At 40.8% G+C, this 15567-nt stretch overlaps 1 protein-coding gene across 1 annotated transcript in view; it reads right to left on the bottom strand.

Moving 5' to 3' along the window:
- Window positions 1–15567, bottom strand: part of LOC134070959 (high affinity choline transporter 1-like) — a 54315-nt gene that overhangs the window by 2809 nt on the left and 35939 nt on the right. The window contains exons 5-6 of the mRNA XM_062527507.1: window positions 14662–14805; window positions 2242–2395 (exon numbers count right to left, since the gene is read on the bottom strand). Of these exons, the coding sequence (XP_062383491.1) occupies window positions 2242–2395; window positions 14662–14805 (298 nt within the window). The remainder of the gene's footprint in view (window positions 1–2241; window positions 2396–14661; window positions 14806–15567) is intronic.

Below are 15567 nucleotides of genomic sequence, written 5' to 3'. Positions count from 1 at the left end.
GCTGGGTGATTGGTGTGCTTGTTGCTTGGGCAGCGTTTGTTGTCTGTGAGTTTGTGTATGCCTGCTTAGAATGAGAGTGTATGTAGGGATGGGCAGAACGAGGCTTTGTGAAACAACGAAGCGTTCGAAGCAATTGCGCCGGAATTGTGTCGAGGTTTCGAAACAATCTGAAACGTGCATCTCCATGCTGACATCTAGTAGCCAGTTTACTCACAACATCACATTTTGACGCTGAAGCTCCACTGTTTCAGACAGAGAATATAAATAGCCGTCATTTTAATTTAGGTAACGATACTAGTAATGTGGCTCATGGCGTAGTTGCGTGCCATCAATGCTGGCGACTGGAGTTCGATTCCCCGTAGACAAGCTACCTTACATTGTGTTGTTTTGAAATTTCGCCAGAAAAAAAAATGGCATTTTATTAACAACTCCCCGTATATTTGTTTAACTTCCACTGTGGCATCTAGTGGCGCTATGAATGTTTTGCGTTTCACCAACACGATGATTAAACAAATCCCATGTGTGACGAATAGGATATTGTCCTTCTGAACTGAAATCAAATAATGGCGCAGGGCTATAACTCTCTCGCCTATCAATCTGTTGACCCGGGTTCAATTCCTGTCAGGCGCGATTTATAGCTTGTTGACTGAATTCAGTCGTATAATATGTTTTCACTTAGCACATTTTGGCATTCTCTGCTATTTGCAACACCTGGGGATTTTATTTATATTTCAAAGCATACCTCTATTCAGTGTTCGAATGGCTTTTAAGCATTTTGGGGCTTTGTGTTTTAGTTTAACCAGCTGTCAGGTAGCTCGCGCGCTAGAAACCAGAGTGAAACACCACGAAGCCTGTGGTCACGTGACACAGGCGTTTTTGAACCACGTTTCGAAACACTGTCCGAAACACTTGCGCTTCGGAAGCTCGACACTCTTCCGAAACGTCAGCTTCGAGCGCCACATCCCTAAGTGTATGTGCTTAGTGTAACTTGCATCCAATGGTGTTGCCTGATTGGTTAGCTGTGTGTCAGTTTGGTTGTTTTCTGTATTGTCTAAGTTGGGTTTTATTTAAAATCTCTTTAGTTTCTTTTATTTTGCTGAACATGTAATCAGTACTGATGTGGCAAATTTCCATCTAGGGGGCAGTAAGGGTTACATGTGGGCCTCTTGTCTAGTATAGTAGTTTTGCTGTGCCCTCTTATTTGTTGTTTTGGTTTTACATTCTATATTGTGTGTGTGTGTGTGTGTGTGTGTGTGTGTCTACCGGGTCATTGACTTTGTACAGTTTGCCGTGCTGTAGAAAGACTAAACTTGAGGGTGCCTTGCACTGCTGCACTTTTGCCTCTGGAGGCTCTGTTGCTATTGCCATACTGATTCTGTGTCCTAACAAAATGGTCTATGTCTGAATGTAATAAATGTAATGTATTGCATCTCTTCCCATTCATTCAATTGAGTGACCTGTTGGGGGGGGAACCCAGTAGAATTTTGGGACTTGGGGAAGTTGAATAACAAGTGGCTTGGTCCTGCCACATATGCATTCGTCACTTGGCTTCCTCAGAAATTTTGAAGGTTTGCCGCTGTTTTGAGCAATGTTAGAGGTTTAAAAATGCGATTTAGAAAGTGTATGGCTCATAGCCTCATGTCAATCCACTGTTTGCGATTTTTGGCTGTAGCAACACGTGCGCTGTCTCTCTCCCTCCCTCACACATCTCCACACAAAGTTACTCGGCCATCACTACATTAGGCTAATGCATAGACATAGCGTAGGCTACGGAGATATGAATAAGCTATGTAGGCTACACGCAATGTCACGGCAATGTAAGCTAACAACGCAGCCTGGACTAGCCTACTGTCTGCCACTCGTAACTCGCAACAAACAGGGGCTAGCTTTTGCCCGTGTTAGCTCTGTAGTGCGTGATCAACAAAAGATACTTCTTCCACAGCTTAGTTGATGTATTTTTATTCAGAGAAACACATTTTTGTCCATTTTCACCGGACTTACACTTTAAGAGATTTATGAACGCAGTGAACACAGCTGTACGTCAGGACCAATTAGCTGAATTTGGTAAAAAGGTGTGTATTGTCGATCACACAGATTAGAGGAATATGATGGAGAAACATCAGTGTACAGTACATTAAGTGGTGGCATACATGCAAATCTTAATGAGACATATACTGTAATGTGATCTGAAATCAGAAAAAAAACATTGGCCTAATGTTCAGCAATATAAAAAGCCCAAACCTGTAGACACAGCCACTGCTCCTATCAACACAGATGGAATGCCCAGGATAAGGATCATCATGGCCGCAGCAAAACATGTGATCTGTGCTTTGGCTGCTGTGGCGGCGGACAGGGTCCGCTGGTGAAAACACTGGAAACCTAGTGCTCCAATACTCTGCCCAAGAAATGTATTAATACATCAACATTAATATTATTTAAGTGTCTGCGAAATGTAATGTATCATCATGTATATAATAATACATATTATATTCTTCTGAAATCAGGGAGTGGAATTGGGTTAATAGTGCTTTATATGACAGCAGGTGAGACAAGCAGAAGGCTCTGCTAGGGGTACCTCTAAGATTTAAGAGGGTGCCCGGTGATATCCCTTGGGCAATTTTGTATATTGTGTATGTGTTGAGTATAAGGCGGATATACTACAGGTGAATAGGGAAAAAAAAAAAATAACAAGCAGATATCACTATGAAACTTCACCAGTTGATTACTTAGATCAATATGAAAAATAAATGTATTACAAGTTTTCTGAAATGTAATGTTTGAATATGCAAATTAGGTATGATGTAATTAAATATGTGCTGATTTGCATAAAACTTAAAAGATAAAATCTTAACGCAATAGTTCGGAATTTTGGACATAGGACCTCATTTCCATCTTAGTCGGGGTGATGTAGGTCGGTGAAGACCATTTTCAGTGAATTTCTGCCCTTCCTTGAGTTGCAGCGTTCATCTCGTGCTAACCTGGTGCCGAGATAACGCAAGTCAACGGTAACATCCAGCCTGCCACTGAAAACACTACACAGAACACCCGAAACAAATAAATTATAACATCAGACTATCGATGCACATGCCTGTGTTGATAGAACAATGTTAGAAATAAAACTAACCTTGCATTGCATTGCAATAGCCTACTTTGTTCCCTGTATGGCAGTGGCGGATTGATATTGAGAAACTATTCCCTCAAAATGTAATAAATCATTGAGTTGCAAGGTTAGTTTTATTTCTAAAATTATTCTATCAACACGGACATGTATATCGATAGTCTGACGTTTTAATTGACTTGTCTCGGGTGTGCTGTGGAGTGAGTAAGACTGTTGATGTCAGACTGATGTTACCGTTGAAATGCGTTAGCTCACAACCAGCGTTAGCAAAGGGGAACGCTGCAACTGAAGAAAGGGGTTAAACGCGATAAAAACGGTTTCCACCGACCTATATCACCTCGGTAAAGTTGGAAATGAGGTCCTATGTCCAAAATTCCGAACTATTCCTTTAACATTGGATAAAGCCAGTTTCAATTATTTTTACTTTTCACTTTGTTGACATAAGAGATGCAAAGTATTTTACTATGGGAATTATGCATATCTCGTTGAGTTATTCAGTAAATCAGAAAATACTACCAGCCTAAAAATCTATTTATGTTTTTTGGAATAAAATGTCATATTAATCAGGCTAAGAATAATATATTAACAAATCCCTCTATAAAAACCTTCCAAACATGGTTAGGTATAAGACTGAAAAGTTTGGTGTATGTAGATGCTTGTGAAGTGGAGACTTTGTTCTCAGAGTGAGAGAGGAAACTCATCCATGGTGCTAGCATCTCTCATTATGACCGCCGCTAGCATAGCTAGCGAAGCAGTCATATAGTTGTCGTCAAAGTTTTTTTTTTTTTTGTTTTCATCGAATTTTTGGTCAACGATTCCCATGAAACTTGGTAGCCCCAGTGGACTTTTACGGAAAAATATTGTTTCGTCCCCGGGGGCCACTCCACCCCCGAGTCCACATCAACTTAACTTATAACCAGTAATTTTTTACCCCATGGTAAAAATGTAAAATGCAATATAATATTGCTTTAATCGCCCCTATCTTCAGATGAGATGTTATGAACTGCATCAAATTTCATGTATATTATTAACCTGACACCCTCTGGGAGTATGGCAAGTTTTGTGGAATTTCATCCATGGGGGGCTATAAAATAAATGAATCTATATGTACATTCAGGACTGTATACCCACCGGCCTGTAGATGGTGGTATTAAGTGAAGGGTTGCTCTGGGTGCTGGACGCTACGGTCATACACACACACACACACACAAACATGCAGGAACACACAGACAAGCACAGGCACATACACACACACACACGTACATGAAAAATGACACAAACACATGCACAAACACGCCCACATGCATGCGCACACACACCCTCACACACAGATGCACATTGCACACACACCTCACACACACACACAGTGCACACACATCTTTGAGTATGATTTGTGAAATGCAGCACTGTATGAGACCACCAGAGCTGAGAAGTGAGTGTGTATGTGATGTGTGTGTGTGGGTGCGTTTCTGTGTGCCTGTGTGTGTGTTTGCATGTGTGTATTTGTGTGCATGTGCATGTTCTGTGTGTATTCTGTGTGTGTTCTCTTTCTTTCTCTCTCTGTCTGTGTGTGTTCTGTGTTATCTGTGTGTATATTCTGTGTGTGTTCTCTCTTTATCTCTCTCTCTCTCTGTGTGTGTGTGTGTGTGTGTGTGTGTGTGTGTGTGTGTGTGAGAGAGAGAGTGTGTGCCTGCGTGTGTGTGTGTGATCTGATATTGGAGTGACAATGATGGCAGTGAACACAGTGAACATTTTTGCTAATTGCAGGTATCCTAGAGGTCAAAGGTCACCAAATGTCTTGGGTGTCCTCATGATCGGTTCACGAGTCCATATACTAAGTTTGGTTTTGATAGATGCAAAGGTTGCTGAGATATGAGCTCACTTCCTGTTTGGCGGCTTCACACCTCAGAGGTCAAAGGTCACCAAATTTCTTGGGCATCGTCCCGATTGGGTCACAAGTCCATATACCGAGTTTGGTGTTGATAGACGCAAAGGCTGCCGAGATCTGAGCTCACTTCCTGTTTGGCGGCTTCGCCGTGAATTTCGATTGGCTGCGACGGGCAAACGCTTCTGTTAATTGTTGAAGAAATCAAAACACTAACAAGGCATGGTCTGAAGATGGTCTGTGCCAATTTTTGTGAGGATCAGTTGAAATTTGTGACCTAGGGAAATTTGTTAGTGTTTTTGATTAAATCCAATATGGCGGCCGAATCAGTTACGTTGATGTCACAAGTTGTCATCTGTCGACATAAGTATCTTCCACAGTATTACTAGACATCACTAGTATATTGTAATTCTAAGCACAACAGCAGTTATAGGCCAAAAGGCATGTTTCCATTGACTTCAATGGCAGAAGAGAAAAATCATACAAACACAATAGGTGCCTCCGCAGCTTCGCTGCTTGGCCCCTAAATATAGCCGCAAGCGGCGATGGCGAGCCCGAGCACCTGCGGTGCGGACCTGTGACATTTTCGAATCTAACAAAGCAACATGTGCAGGTTGGTGGGCATGTGCATGAGCAACACACATGGCCACTAAATTTGGTAAATATTTGTGAATATGTTTCAATCACAACAGACAACACGCTACGTGGCGCTATAGAGTCCCTAAGCCACACCCTAGGCCTGAGCTCTGTCTCTGACTAGCGATAGCAATAACACACAAGCCCGCCAAATTTGGTTCATTTTCGTGAATGTACACGTCAACCACAACAAACAACACACTAGGTGGCGCTGTAGAGTCCTTAAGCCACACCCTAAGCCAAAGCTCTATCTTTCAGTAGCGGCAGCAATAACACTCAAAACCACCAAATTTGGTTCATTTTCGTGAATGTATGCGTCAACCACAACAGACAATGTGCTAGGTGGCGCTACAGAGTCCTTAAGCCACACCCTAGGCTAGAGCTCTGTCTCTGACTAGCGATAGCAATAACACACAAGCCCACCAAATTTGGTTAATTTTCGAGAATGTACTGTATGTGACAACCACAACAGAAAACACACCAGGTGGCGCTATAGAGTCCCTAAGTCACACCCTCGGCTAGAGCGCTGTCTCTGACTAGCGATAGCAATAACACACAAGCCCATCAAATTTGGTTCATTTTCGTGAATGTTTGTGTCAACCACAACAGATAATGTGCTGCTAGGTGGCGCTGTAGAGTCCCGAAGCCACACCTTAGGCCAGAGCTCTGTCTCTGACTAGCAGAAGCAACTCCACATGTAGCTGCCAAATTACATCCAATTTGTAGCCTTGTTTCTGCCTATAACACCAACTTCCTGTTTCTTAATAAGACTCCATAATTCAAACCTTCGCCATTTCAATATACTTCAAAAATTCAAAAATCTGGTCGCAATTCCTCTTGAACAACCCCTCAAGATCATTTTAGTGTTGATATGACATGATTTCGATTAACCGTCTAGAAGAAGTGTTTCAAAATAGATGATGTGCAAAATTCATAATCATAATCATAACTCAAATTGCTCTAAGATTCACTATGTAGTTTAAATGTAAAAGTTGTTCAGATTAATTCAACACACATGCCTACCAAATTTAGTTCATTTCCATGCATGTATGTGTCAACCACAACAGACAACGCGCTAGGTGACGCTATAGAGTCCCTGAGCCACGCCCTAGGCCAGAACTCTGTCGCTGAGTAGCGTTACCAATTCCACACATAGCTGCCAAGAGTTTTAGAGCATGCCAAGTTGGTGAAAAAAGGCAAAACGTGGCCCAGAAGAAATTTAATCTGAGCAAAAACAATAGGGCCTTGCACCTTCGGTGCGCCTCGGTGCTCGGGCCCTCGGGCCGTATATCGCACTTTGCATGACACAGCAACCATGACACAGCACTTTACTTCCTGTGTCATGGTTGCTGTGTCATGCAAAGTGCGCTGTGCCATGCCGCCATCTAGTGGTTAAGGAATATTTCACATCCATTATTCTCATTATAAAAGCTGCGCTGTTGAAAATGGGCACGAAGTCGTTTGGGTGATCAATGTGATAAATTGTGTTTTTCTTTTCATACTTTGTTACTTTATGAATGGTGGTGTATTATTAAGGTACCATTTTGAAAGTCATTACCCTGACATTCAAGAAATAACGGCTGCCATTTTTCGTGACCCAGAGTCAATGGGGAATTCCATTGAACATGGGTTACGGATGTAATGTTTTTGTTTTCCCTTAAGTTTCTCCACGTTGCGTCGATAACATTTTGAAATTCTTGCTGTATTATGTCGGACAAAAGTATTATCAAAGTGAAATGGTTACTGTCATATGTCAGCGGCGTTTGTTTCAGCACATAATTGACGTTTTCATTCGAAATGGTCAATCGGAATCAATGGGAGTCAATGGGGAACCGTAATACTTTTAATAGCGGCGTCCAAGGAAGCTTAGTGCCGGATGACGTGACGGCGGTCCGCATTCGCGGTTTTGGACAATGAATTCTGGCCTGCGGGCTTATTCTCTCTCTCTCTCTCTCTCTCTCTTTCCACTTACTCACCCTCACGAAGCACTTAAATAAATCAAAGCATATAACTGTGAATGCGTGTTTATGAACGAATTTCTTTAATTTTGTGGCGACTCGAGTTGAGTTTGTTACAGCCTGTAGGTAAAAACTGGCCTGGAACTCATTGCTGGCCAGATACCAATTAGTTTGGTGACATTTTCATGAGATCACTTTAGATGTCTATTAGGGCAGACAGCCCACTCACTAAGGGCCTGATTCCTCCATTTGCATTTAAGGTCTAAGTGCACCTTGGATTGACGGTCCATTTTACAATCATCCTAATTAATATTTCCATGTATCTCTAATCAAACTCATTGGTTAACAGACTTCATAATATTGTCATTAAATTATTTGTGTTTGCTAAAGATTTTTTCCCTAGTTTTGAATGTTAGCAGCAAATAGGCTTATGGTATTTTGGATACGTATGTTTAAGAAGTGAATAAGGCTACATCAAACTGGAAAGTGCCGTTTTGTCTGGTAGTGGCACTTGACTACAGCCTTCTTTCAAACGATAAAATATTTGAGTGTAGCCTCTACTACAGCCCTGTTCTGAACACTGCACTGTACTTGTGTCCATGGTTTTTAAGAAAATAATGGATTAAGGAGAATTTCAGTGGCCTGTGTCAATATTTTTTATAATTTTCTTTCAAGTCCTTAAGTTAAAACTAATCAAAATGGGCAAGTTTGTTCAACTTTCTGGAAATTAGTTTAAAAATTTAAAAAGTTACGTTTCTTTGACTTGACAAAAGCTAGTTACCATTACTTAAATTTTGTTGTGTAATCGGTTTCACCAAGTACAATTAACTTGTCAGGTTTTACAGTAATATGTCCAACAACGAATGCTTAATTCATGTGGATTTTTCTGAAAACTATTCATGTAAGCTTTCACCTGAAATACAAGCAATGCACTTCAACCAGAAACAAGCAACCTTTCACACAAGAGTTCTTTATGTTGGGGGGATAGCAGAGCACATGTGCTTTGGCACAATTTCTTCATCAAAAGAGAAGGGCCCTCCTGCCATAAAGGCACATCTCGATGAAGTTAAGGCCTCACATCCTTCTATTGAGGTGGTGCATGTCTTCAGTGATGGCCCTATAACTTAATACAGGCAGAAGGGAAATTTCTATCTCTTGACCACAGAACCGGTGAACTGTGGCTTCAAAAGGGGAACTTGTTTCTTTTTTTTTTTTTTTAAGTAAGCCACGGGAAAGGTGCTCCTGATGGAGTGGGAGGCCCCTGAAATGGCTGGCTGACAGGCTTGTAAGTCAGGGGCATAATATCAGATCAGCAGAGGACTTATACAGTGGTTTGCTTGATAGTAGTACTGTACGTGTGTTCTACATCTCTCAAAATCTTGCGGGTGAATTCCTCAAGTTGATGCCAAGTTCTCTGCTAGCAGTGCCTTCAACCATGAGAATACATCAGGTGGTCACAGGGTCCTTAGAAAAGCTTCTCTATCGAGATGTAAGTTGCCCTTGTACCACCAGGCAAATGTTGGAGTGCCAGTGTGAAGACACACATGCCTTCAGCTTTGAGGTTTAGCCATCAATCCCTATGTAACCTGCGTTGTGTGGAACCACCGCGGTCCAGCCTTGCACACGCCCGGACTCGAACCCGCGAAACAGCAGCACCTCGGATCGGGAGTCGAGCGCGCTAACAATCCAGCTAACAGCCCAGGCCTTCTAGCTTTCATGCCAGCAGTGCTCTTGAGGCGTCGGGGAGTGAGGTTTACTAACGCTCGACAAGCACAGCTAACTAGCTGGCATCCGTTACATCTACACTGCCACTAGTGCATACGAACAAGGACAATGGAATTCTGTGGAGTCCTCAATTGATTGGACAGTGGTGTGTAATGACATGAGACTCATGTGCAGGTGAGGTGCATGAGTAAAGTTGGAGTTGCAGTGAACCGCTTTTTCTAGCCCCTCAGAGATGACGAACTCTGGTACTTCTTTGAGGATGTTTTGCAAATTATTCCTCCTCCAAAGCTAGTAAATTCCCACCATTTAGAGGCATTCTCCCTGAATGTTTCGTGTGCAGTGTTTCACCGTTGCATACTGAATGCAAAAAAAATAAGTTTGAATAGTATTGTTTTTTAAAGGCTGGAATTGTTCAATTTATTAATTACTAAGAGTATATGTTGTATTTTATCAGTGAATTCTGAAAGCATAAAAAACCTTTAAATCATATAATTACTAGCCTAACTATGAGCCATCCCTATTCTGTCAAATATTGACTAGTTAGTGTTGACTTGGGGGTTCTCCATGGAATTATATGAATGTAGCTGTTTGTATTTTTGTCACTGCATTCTGAATGCTTAATTGAGAAGTTCAGTTCTCTAAGTTCATTCCATAAACATTAGATTATTTTATTGAATGCTGATTGTAGGCTTTGTGGGTTCATGTTTAAGCTATTTCCTGATTAGCCTACTCTATAAAGAGTGAAGGTTTTCACAGAAAGCAACTTTGCTCATTAAATTCTGTCTCATAAATAAAATGTTGTCCATGGTTAAAGGGACACTTCACAGATTAGCATTAAGCTTTGTATCTTTAGAAAACCAGTCATGTTTTTGAATGGTCATGCATCATTCCCTCAGTTTTGCCTTGAGATGGGAGAAATATAGCCTAGAAATCTAGACGCCCCTAGCAGCAGCAAATGTAATTTGGCTGGCGGGGGAGTCACGATCCATAGAGCCAGGGAGCTGAGAACTCGAAAAACCAGCGGGCCAATCACAGCGTGTATAGAGTCGGTGGGTGGGCTTAACATAATGGTGACTGACATGCGACCGGGGGTGTATTCCATGAACCTCACTATACAAGGCGGCGCTCAAAAGAAATAGCCTGGCTTGAACTAGCGTCTACTTTCACTTCAGGCTGAAGCCGTTCCATTAACTAAAGTTAGCTGCATCTTGCCCTCGTTTATTCAAACAAGGCTAAAATCAGCTTCATGTATGCTCGTGCACGAGGAAGAAAAGTAGACCAAAACCATAGATTGACGAAAAGAGGATACATGTCGTAAAATTAAGGCAAACTAGAAGATTTCAGTTCGATTTACAAGCGGCATCTACAGGATTTTCATCGGAAGTAATCAAATTGAACACGAGAGAAAAAAATAGATAGTTGCCTAAAAAGGAGAATAACGAAATCGTAGCCTACTGTAAATCGCTAAACAGTAATTATGATGGTTTGAATTGGGACTTTGATTGTCTTCACTCTGAACAAAACGAGTGAATAAGTAGGCTATTTAAACTCAAAACAACTTTGGCAGCTATTCAACATTAAAGATAACCTACGTTAGATTAAAAGGGTTCACTCTAAAATATTTTTTTCGGTGGTCATAAAATAAATTAGTATTGTCCTGGGAGTATTGGGAGAAAACGTATTGTCTCCCATAAGGATATAGTTCTGCCAAAGTGTTTGTGAAATATAATGATCTGAAATGCAATATTGGCTTTCAATATGTCATTTCATATTTAATTTGTGTAGGCTAATACAGTTGGTTTGATATCTGAACTATAGGCCTAATCAATAGACTATATGAAGCAGTTTTAATTATTATAGCCTTTACAGAATTAGGCTGTAGGCTGGCTTGCCTCATCGTATAGCCCACTGACAGCCTGCCTACTGTCACTGAACAAGCTAGGCTACTGTACATGACCCTTTATCAATAGTGATGCCTTTCATTAAAGAGTATAACTAAACATGGCAATATTAATGTGTTAACATAGCCTATGTAAATTCATCGCATCGAACCCGAGAACACGCAAAACATATCTCAGCTGATACCCTGTCACGCTGCGCATGACACCACGAAAGACGTACTTTGTGCAGAGCCGCAAGATTCCTTGGACCACACACAGATCAAGTTCAAACAATGTAAGTTGCATAATTTTCAGAAATTCTTTGAAACCAGCCTAGCGAATAGGTAGCCTTAATCAATGCTTGCAACACTGTCGGAAAAAAGTTTCTCCTTCTATTTTTTAAGTTGTAGGCTACAGGTGACGAAAGCACAGGTTGACGGAACCAACGGTTTGGGACTCGTTTTCCGACTGGTGTTTTTTTTGCAACACAGATTAATTTAGCTCGGCAGTTAGCCTGCCACCGACCAGGTTGGTTCAGAAGCATATGTTACCCCAGCAACTCAGCTGAGATTCCTGTTAGCGGGAGTAATGGAACCGAACTCTCTCTAAAATTAGCGAGGCTTATCAAAGTTAGCCGCGATTTACGGTTAGCTCGCTTGATGGAATACCCCCCAGGCTCTACCTATTAGGCAAAGACTCCGACGGTAACCTACAAACTTAACCTTATGTCCACTGAAAACAAGTTTGAACGTCAACGACCACAATTTCGAATTTGAAAAGACATTTGAAGGCTGGCTTACATTGCACGATTTTGGTCTGTTTTAACAGTCGGCGACTACTTTTCCAAAATCTTGCCAGTTGTACTAGAATCTCGGCGCGCTCCCGTCATCTAAATCGTTTAGTGTAAGGTGCCAATCTTAGCGGTTTTAAGTCCGTCGGAGTCAGTCTTTTTCTAGTTTTGCCGTTACGACAATATCAAACATGTTTGATATTATCGGAAGTCTTTTCAGTCGTGGCTCATGCAAATAGTGACGTGAACATTAAAAACCAATAGTGACCTCGGTCGACGAACACGAAAACGGAAGGGGCAAAATAGGCGACAGCTGTAGCCTGTATGATTACTTGTTATTTAATTTCTTATAATTTATTAGTCGGCTATTCTACGTGACAGAACAACTCTATATCTGTTAGTGATGTCACACTATCAAACAATGCTGCAGAAACGCGAAAAAATTACTTTGATATGAGTAGCCTATCATGTGAGTTCCTGTTGATGATGACGTATAGCCTAGTGCACGATGGAAATAATTTGAAGGAATCTAGCAGCAGTCTTGTAAATAGTGACCACAGTCTTTGCAAAATCCTAATCTGAGACTGGCCTGTGACTAGTCTGTGACTAAAAACTCAATGAATTGTCTTTAGATGTGAGAGGGTCTGAGACTGTAGTCTTTCAAAAATCTTTTCCAAATCTTTGCAAAGTCTGGCAATGTAAGGTAGGCTTGAGTTGAAGCATCAGTCCAGAGTGAAAGCTATAGGCAAAAGCATTAGTCATCGAAATTAAATGAAAGTAGAAAGAAGAATAAAGTGAAGTAGCCTAAAGATAAGTAGGCTAAAACAAGTCCCTGTCCCGAACTATGGGAAAAGTTTAGGAAAACCCCAACTCACGTAGGCTATGAAATGCAGCATGGTCATGCTCTCTCCCGCACTCAGTTGTCTTGCTGATATGCGTCTTTTGTTTACATCTCTCGCAATGCCTTGCACGTTATAGGCTACTGATTGTCTGACAGTCTCACAAAGCAATTAAATCACGGTTTAGTAATGCAGTAACGCAGCCTGATAGCAGGAAAGTAAAGGTAATCTAATTACTGTTTTTGCAATTGTAATCCCTTACTTTACTCGTTACTTTAAAAAAGTAAGGATTACAGTAACGCGTTACTTCTAACGCATTACTGCCCATCACTGGCGCTTGATGGTTTTTGCGACTGCACTTGGGGACACTTTCAAAGTTTTCCCAATTTTTTGAACTGACTGGCCTTCATTTCTTAAAGTAATCTCGTTTTTCTTTACTTAGCTGCTTTTTTCTTGCCATAATACAAATTCTAACAGTCTATTCAGTAGGACTATCAGCTGTGTATCACCCCTGACTTCTGCACAACACAACTGATTCCCAACCCCATTTATAAGGCAAGAAATCACACTTATTAAACCTGACAGGGCACACATGTGAAGTGAAAACCATTTCAGGTGATCAAGAGAATGCAGAGTGTGTGCAAAGCAGTAATCAGAGCAAAAGGTGGCTACTTTCAAGAAACTAGAATATAAGGCATATTTTCAGTTGTTTTACACTTTTTTGTTAAGTACATATTTCCACGTGTTAATTCATAGTTTGATGCCTTCAGTGTGAGTCTGCAATGTCAATAGTCATGAAAATAAAGGAAACTCATTGAATGAGAAGGTCCAAACTTTTGGCCTGTACTGTATAGGCTATATATAAATATATAAATTGCAAGCGTGGTTCTTCTTGTTCCTTACGCGTCTCAGCCTTCCAGATGTAAACAAGGAGCGATCGTCTCCTGAACAAACAGCAAGGTTGCAATAGCGGATAGGGACACTGGGGGCGGGAGGAAATATTACTGTTTTCGATAAAACTGGTCAGTCAAGCAAAACAACGATTTCTAAGCGATTTTATGACTATAAAAAAGTTGCATAGGGTCTCTTTAATGGAGATTTATGATGAAAAATACCCTTGTCCATAAGGACAGTTATAAATGCATTGCATGTTTATCTTTTTTTTTTTTTTTTTTTTTAAAAGGTTGGTTATGAAAATCATTATGACTGCCACATTGCATTTCTTTTTCTCAAAATAATTTGCTTCCTTTCAATGTTGGATTTTTCCTAATTTTGTGTCATTGAAAAATCACAATAAATCACTAACAGATTATTTTTTATACCTGTTTTTAGCCAACCTTACCAAGGGTGGCAATAATTCTAGAGGGTACTGTATCTATCTATTTAATCTTTATGTATGATAAATTTATGTTAATGTTACGTTTCAATGTCTGCCAGTTTTTCAACCCATCACACAAGCTTTGTTATGTCCCACAAGCCTTAGACCGGGATGTATAACAGAACTAAACACCCCTCTCTTACCCTACTGATAAATTCAGCTTAGATCAATTTTGAAGTCGCCCGTCTGACGTCTGACATTAGAGATTCCATTGCAGTTACTGTAATTTATACTATATGTATTTATTCCACCTGACCAGAGCATATTTGTATGCTTCTAGAATGTACATGTAGCATACAGTTTTACGTTTAAAACACACTGTTACATCAAGCCAGATACGAACTGTAAATTGTTAACACCTGTTTGTTGTGTAAATTGTTTTAGTCAGTGACAACCCAGTGACAAAAACCCTTAAAACCCAATAAAACATTCTGTCACTCAAAGCTACTTGCCAGCACTAAAGAATCATCCAGCCATATCCAGATGTCCTGTGTCAGCAGATGACCAATCCATGGAGGTTGGTAGGTGTGATTGAAAGCTGTTATGCCAATGTCAAGAGGGATGGGATTCAGGAGAATGAATGGCACACAGAGCCACTAGAGAGGAACACATGATAACACTATAAACAAGAACACACAAATGTCACAAGACTCATGGTTCAAGCCCTCATAAAACAAATGTATAAAATGTGTAAATAATTGTATACATTGAAAAACATCAAAAATACAGTAAGTCTTTTGTGCCCGTGCAGAACATTAAGGTGTAGCAGACTGCCTCTAAGGCTTAGTTCACACTGGCAGTCGAAATTGGATGTCTTGCATATCCGATCAGAACCTGATCTTTTTGACTGACTGTTCTCATTGCATATTGCAAGTGATCACATCCGATCTTGGCGTGCAATGCTCAGATCCGATATAAATTACACACACCTGGTAGAGTTGTACACAACCAAGTCGTCATAGATGAAAGTGGATTTATTTTTTATATTTTCCCACTTATTAGGCGTAGCCGCGGTGCAAATACCTCGTCACCCTTTACGTTACAGTTTTCCATGTTTCACCATAAAATGATGACTTGAGTCTGACGTTGGTTTTTGTTTTGCTGGTAGCCCTACGCACGCGCTGAATCAATCAGTCAATCACTTCCGTCACTCAGAATTACGTTGCAATTGTTTGTCGCAGTGCAAATGACGAAAGGGGCACGTTGAAATCCTATTCAAGTGGTTCGACCATGGAGGTATTATAAGAACTGGAGAAAGTGAACAAGTCCCGTCCCCATTCATTTCAATGGGAATGCTAGGCTAGTGAAAAGTGCCAAAATTGAACGATTTTTTCAGGCTTCAACATGGCGTTTCAAGA

The sequence above is a fragment of the Sardina pilchardus genome, chromosome 23, assembly GCF_963854185.1.
Source record: "Sardina pilchardus chromosome 23, fSarPil1.1, whole genome shotgun sequence".
Taxonomy (NCBI): domain Eukaryota; kingdom Metazoa; phylum Chordata; class Actinopteri; order Clupeiformes; family Clupeidae; genus Sardina; species Sardina pilchardus.
The sequence above is the reverse complement of the archived record's forward strand: the minus strand, read 5'-3'. Positions and strand labels throughout refer to the sequence as shown.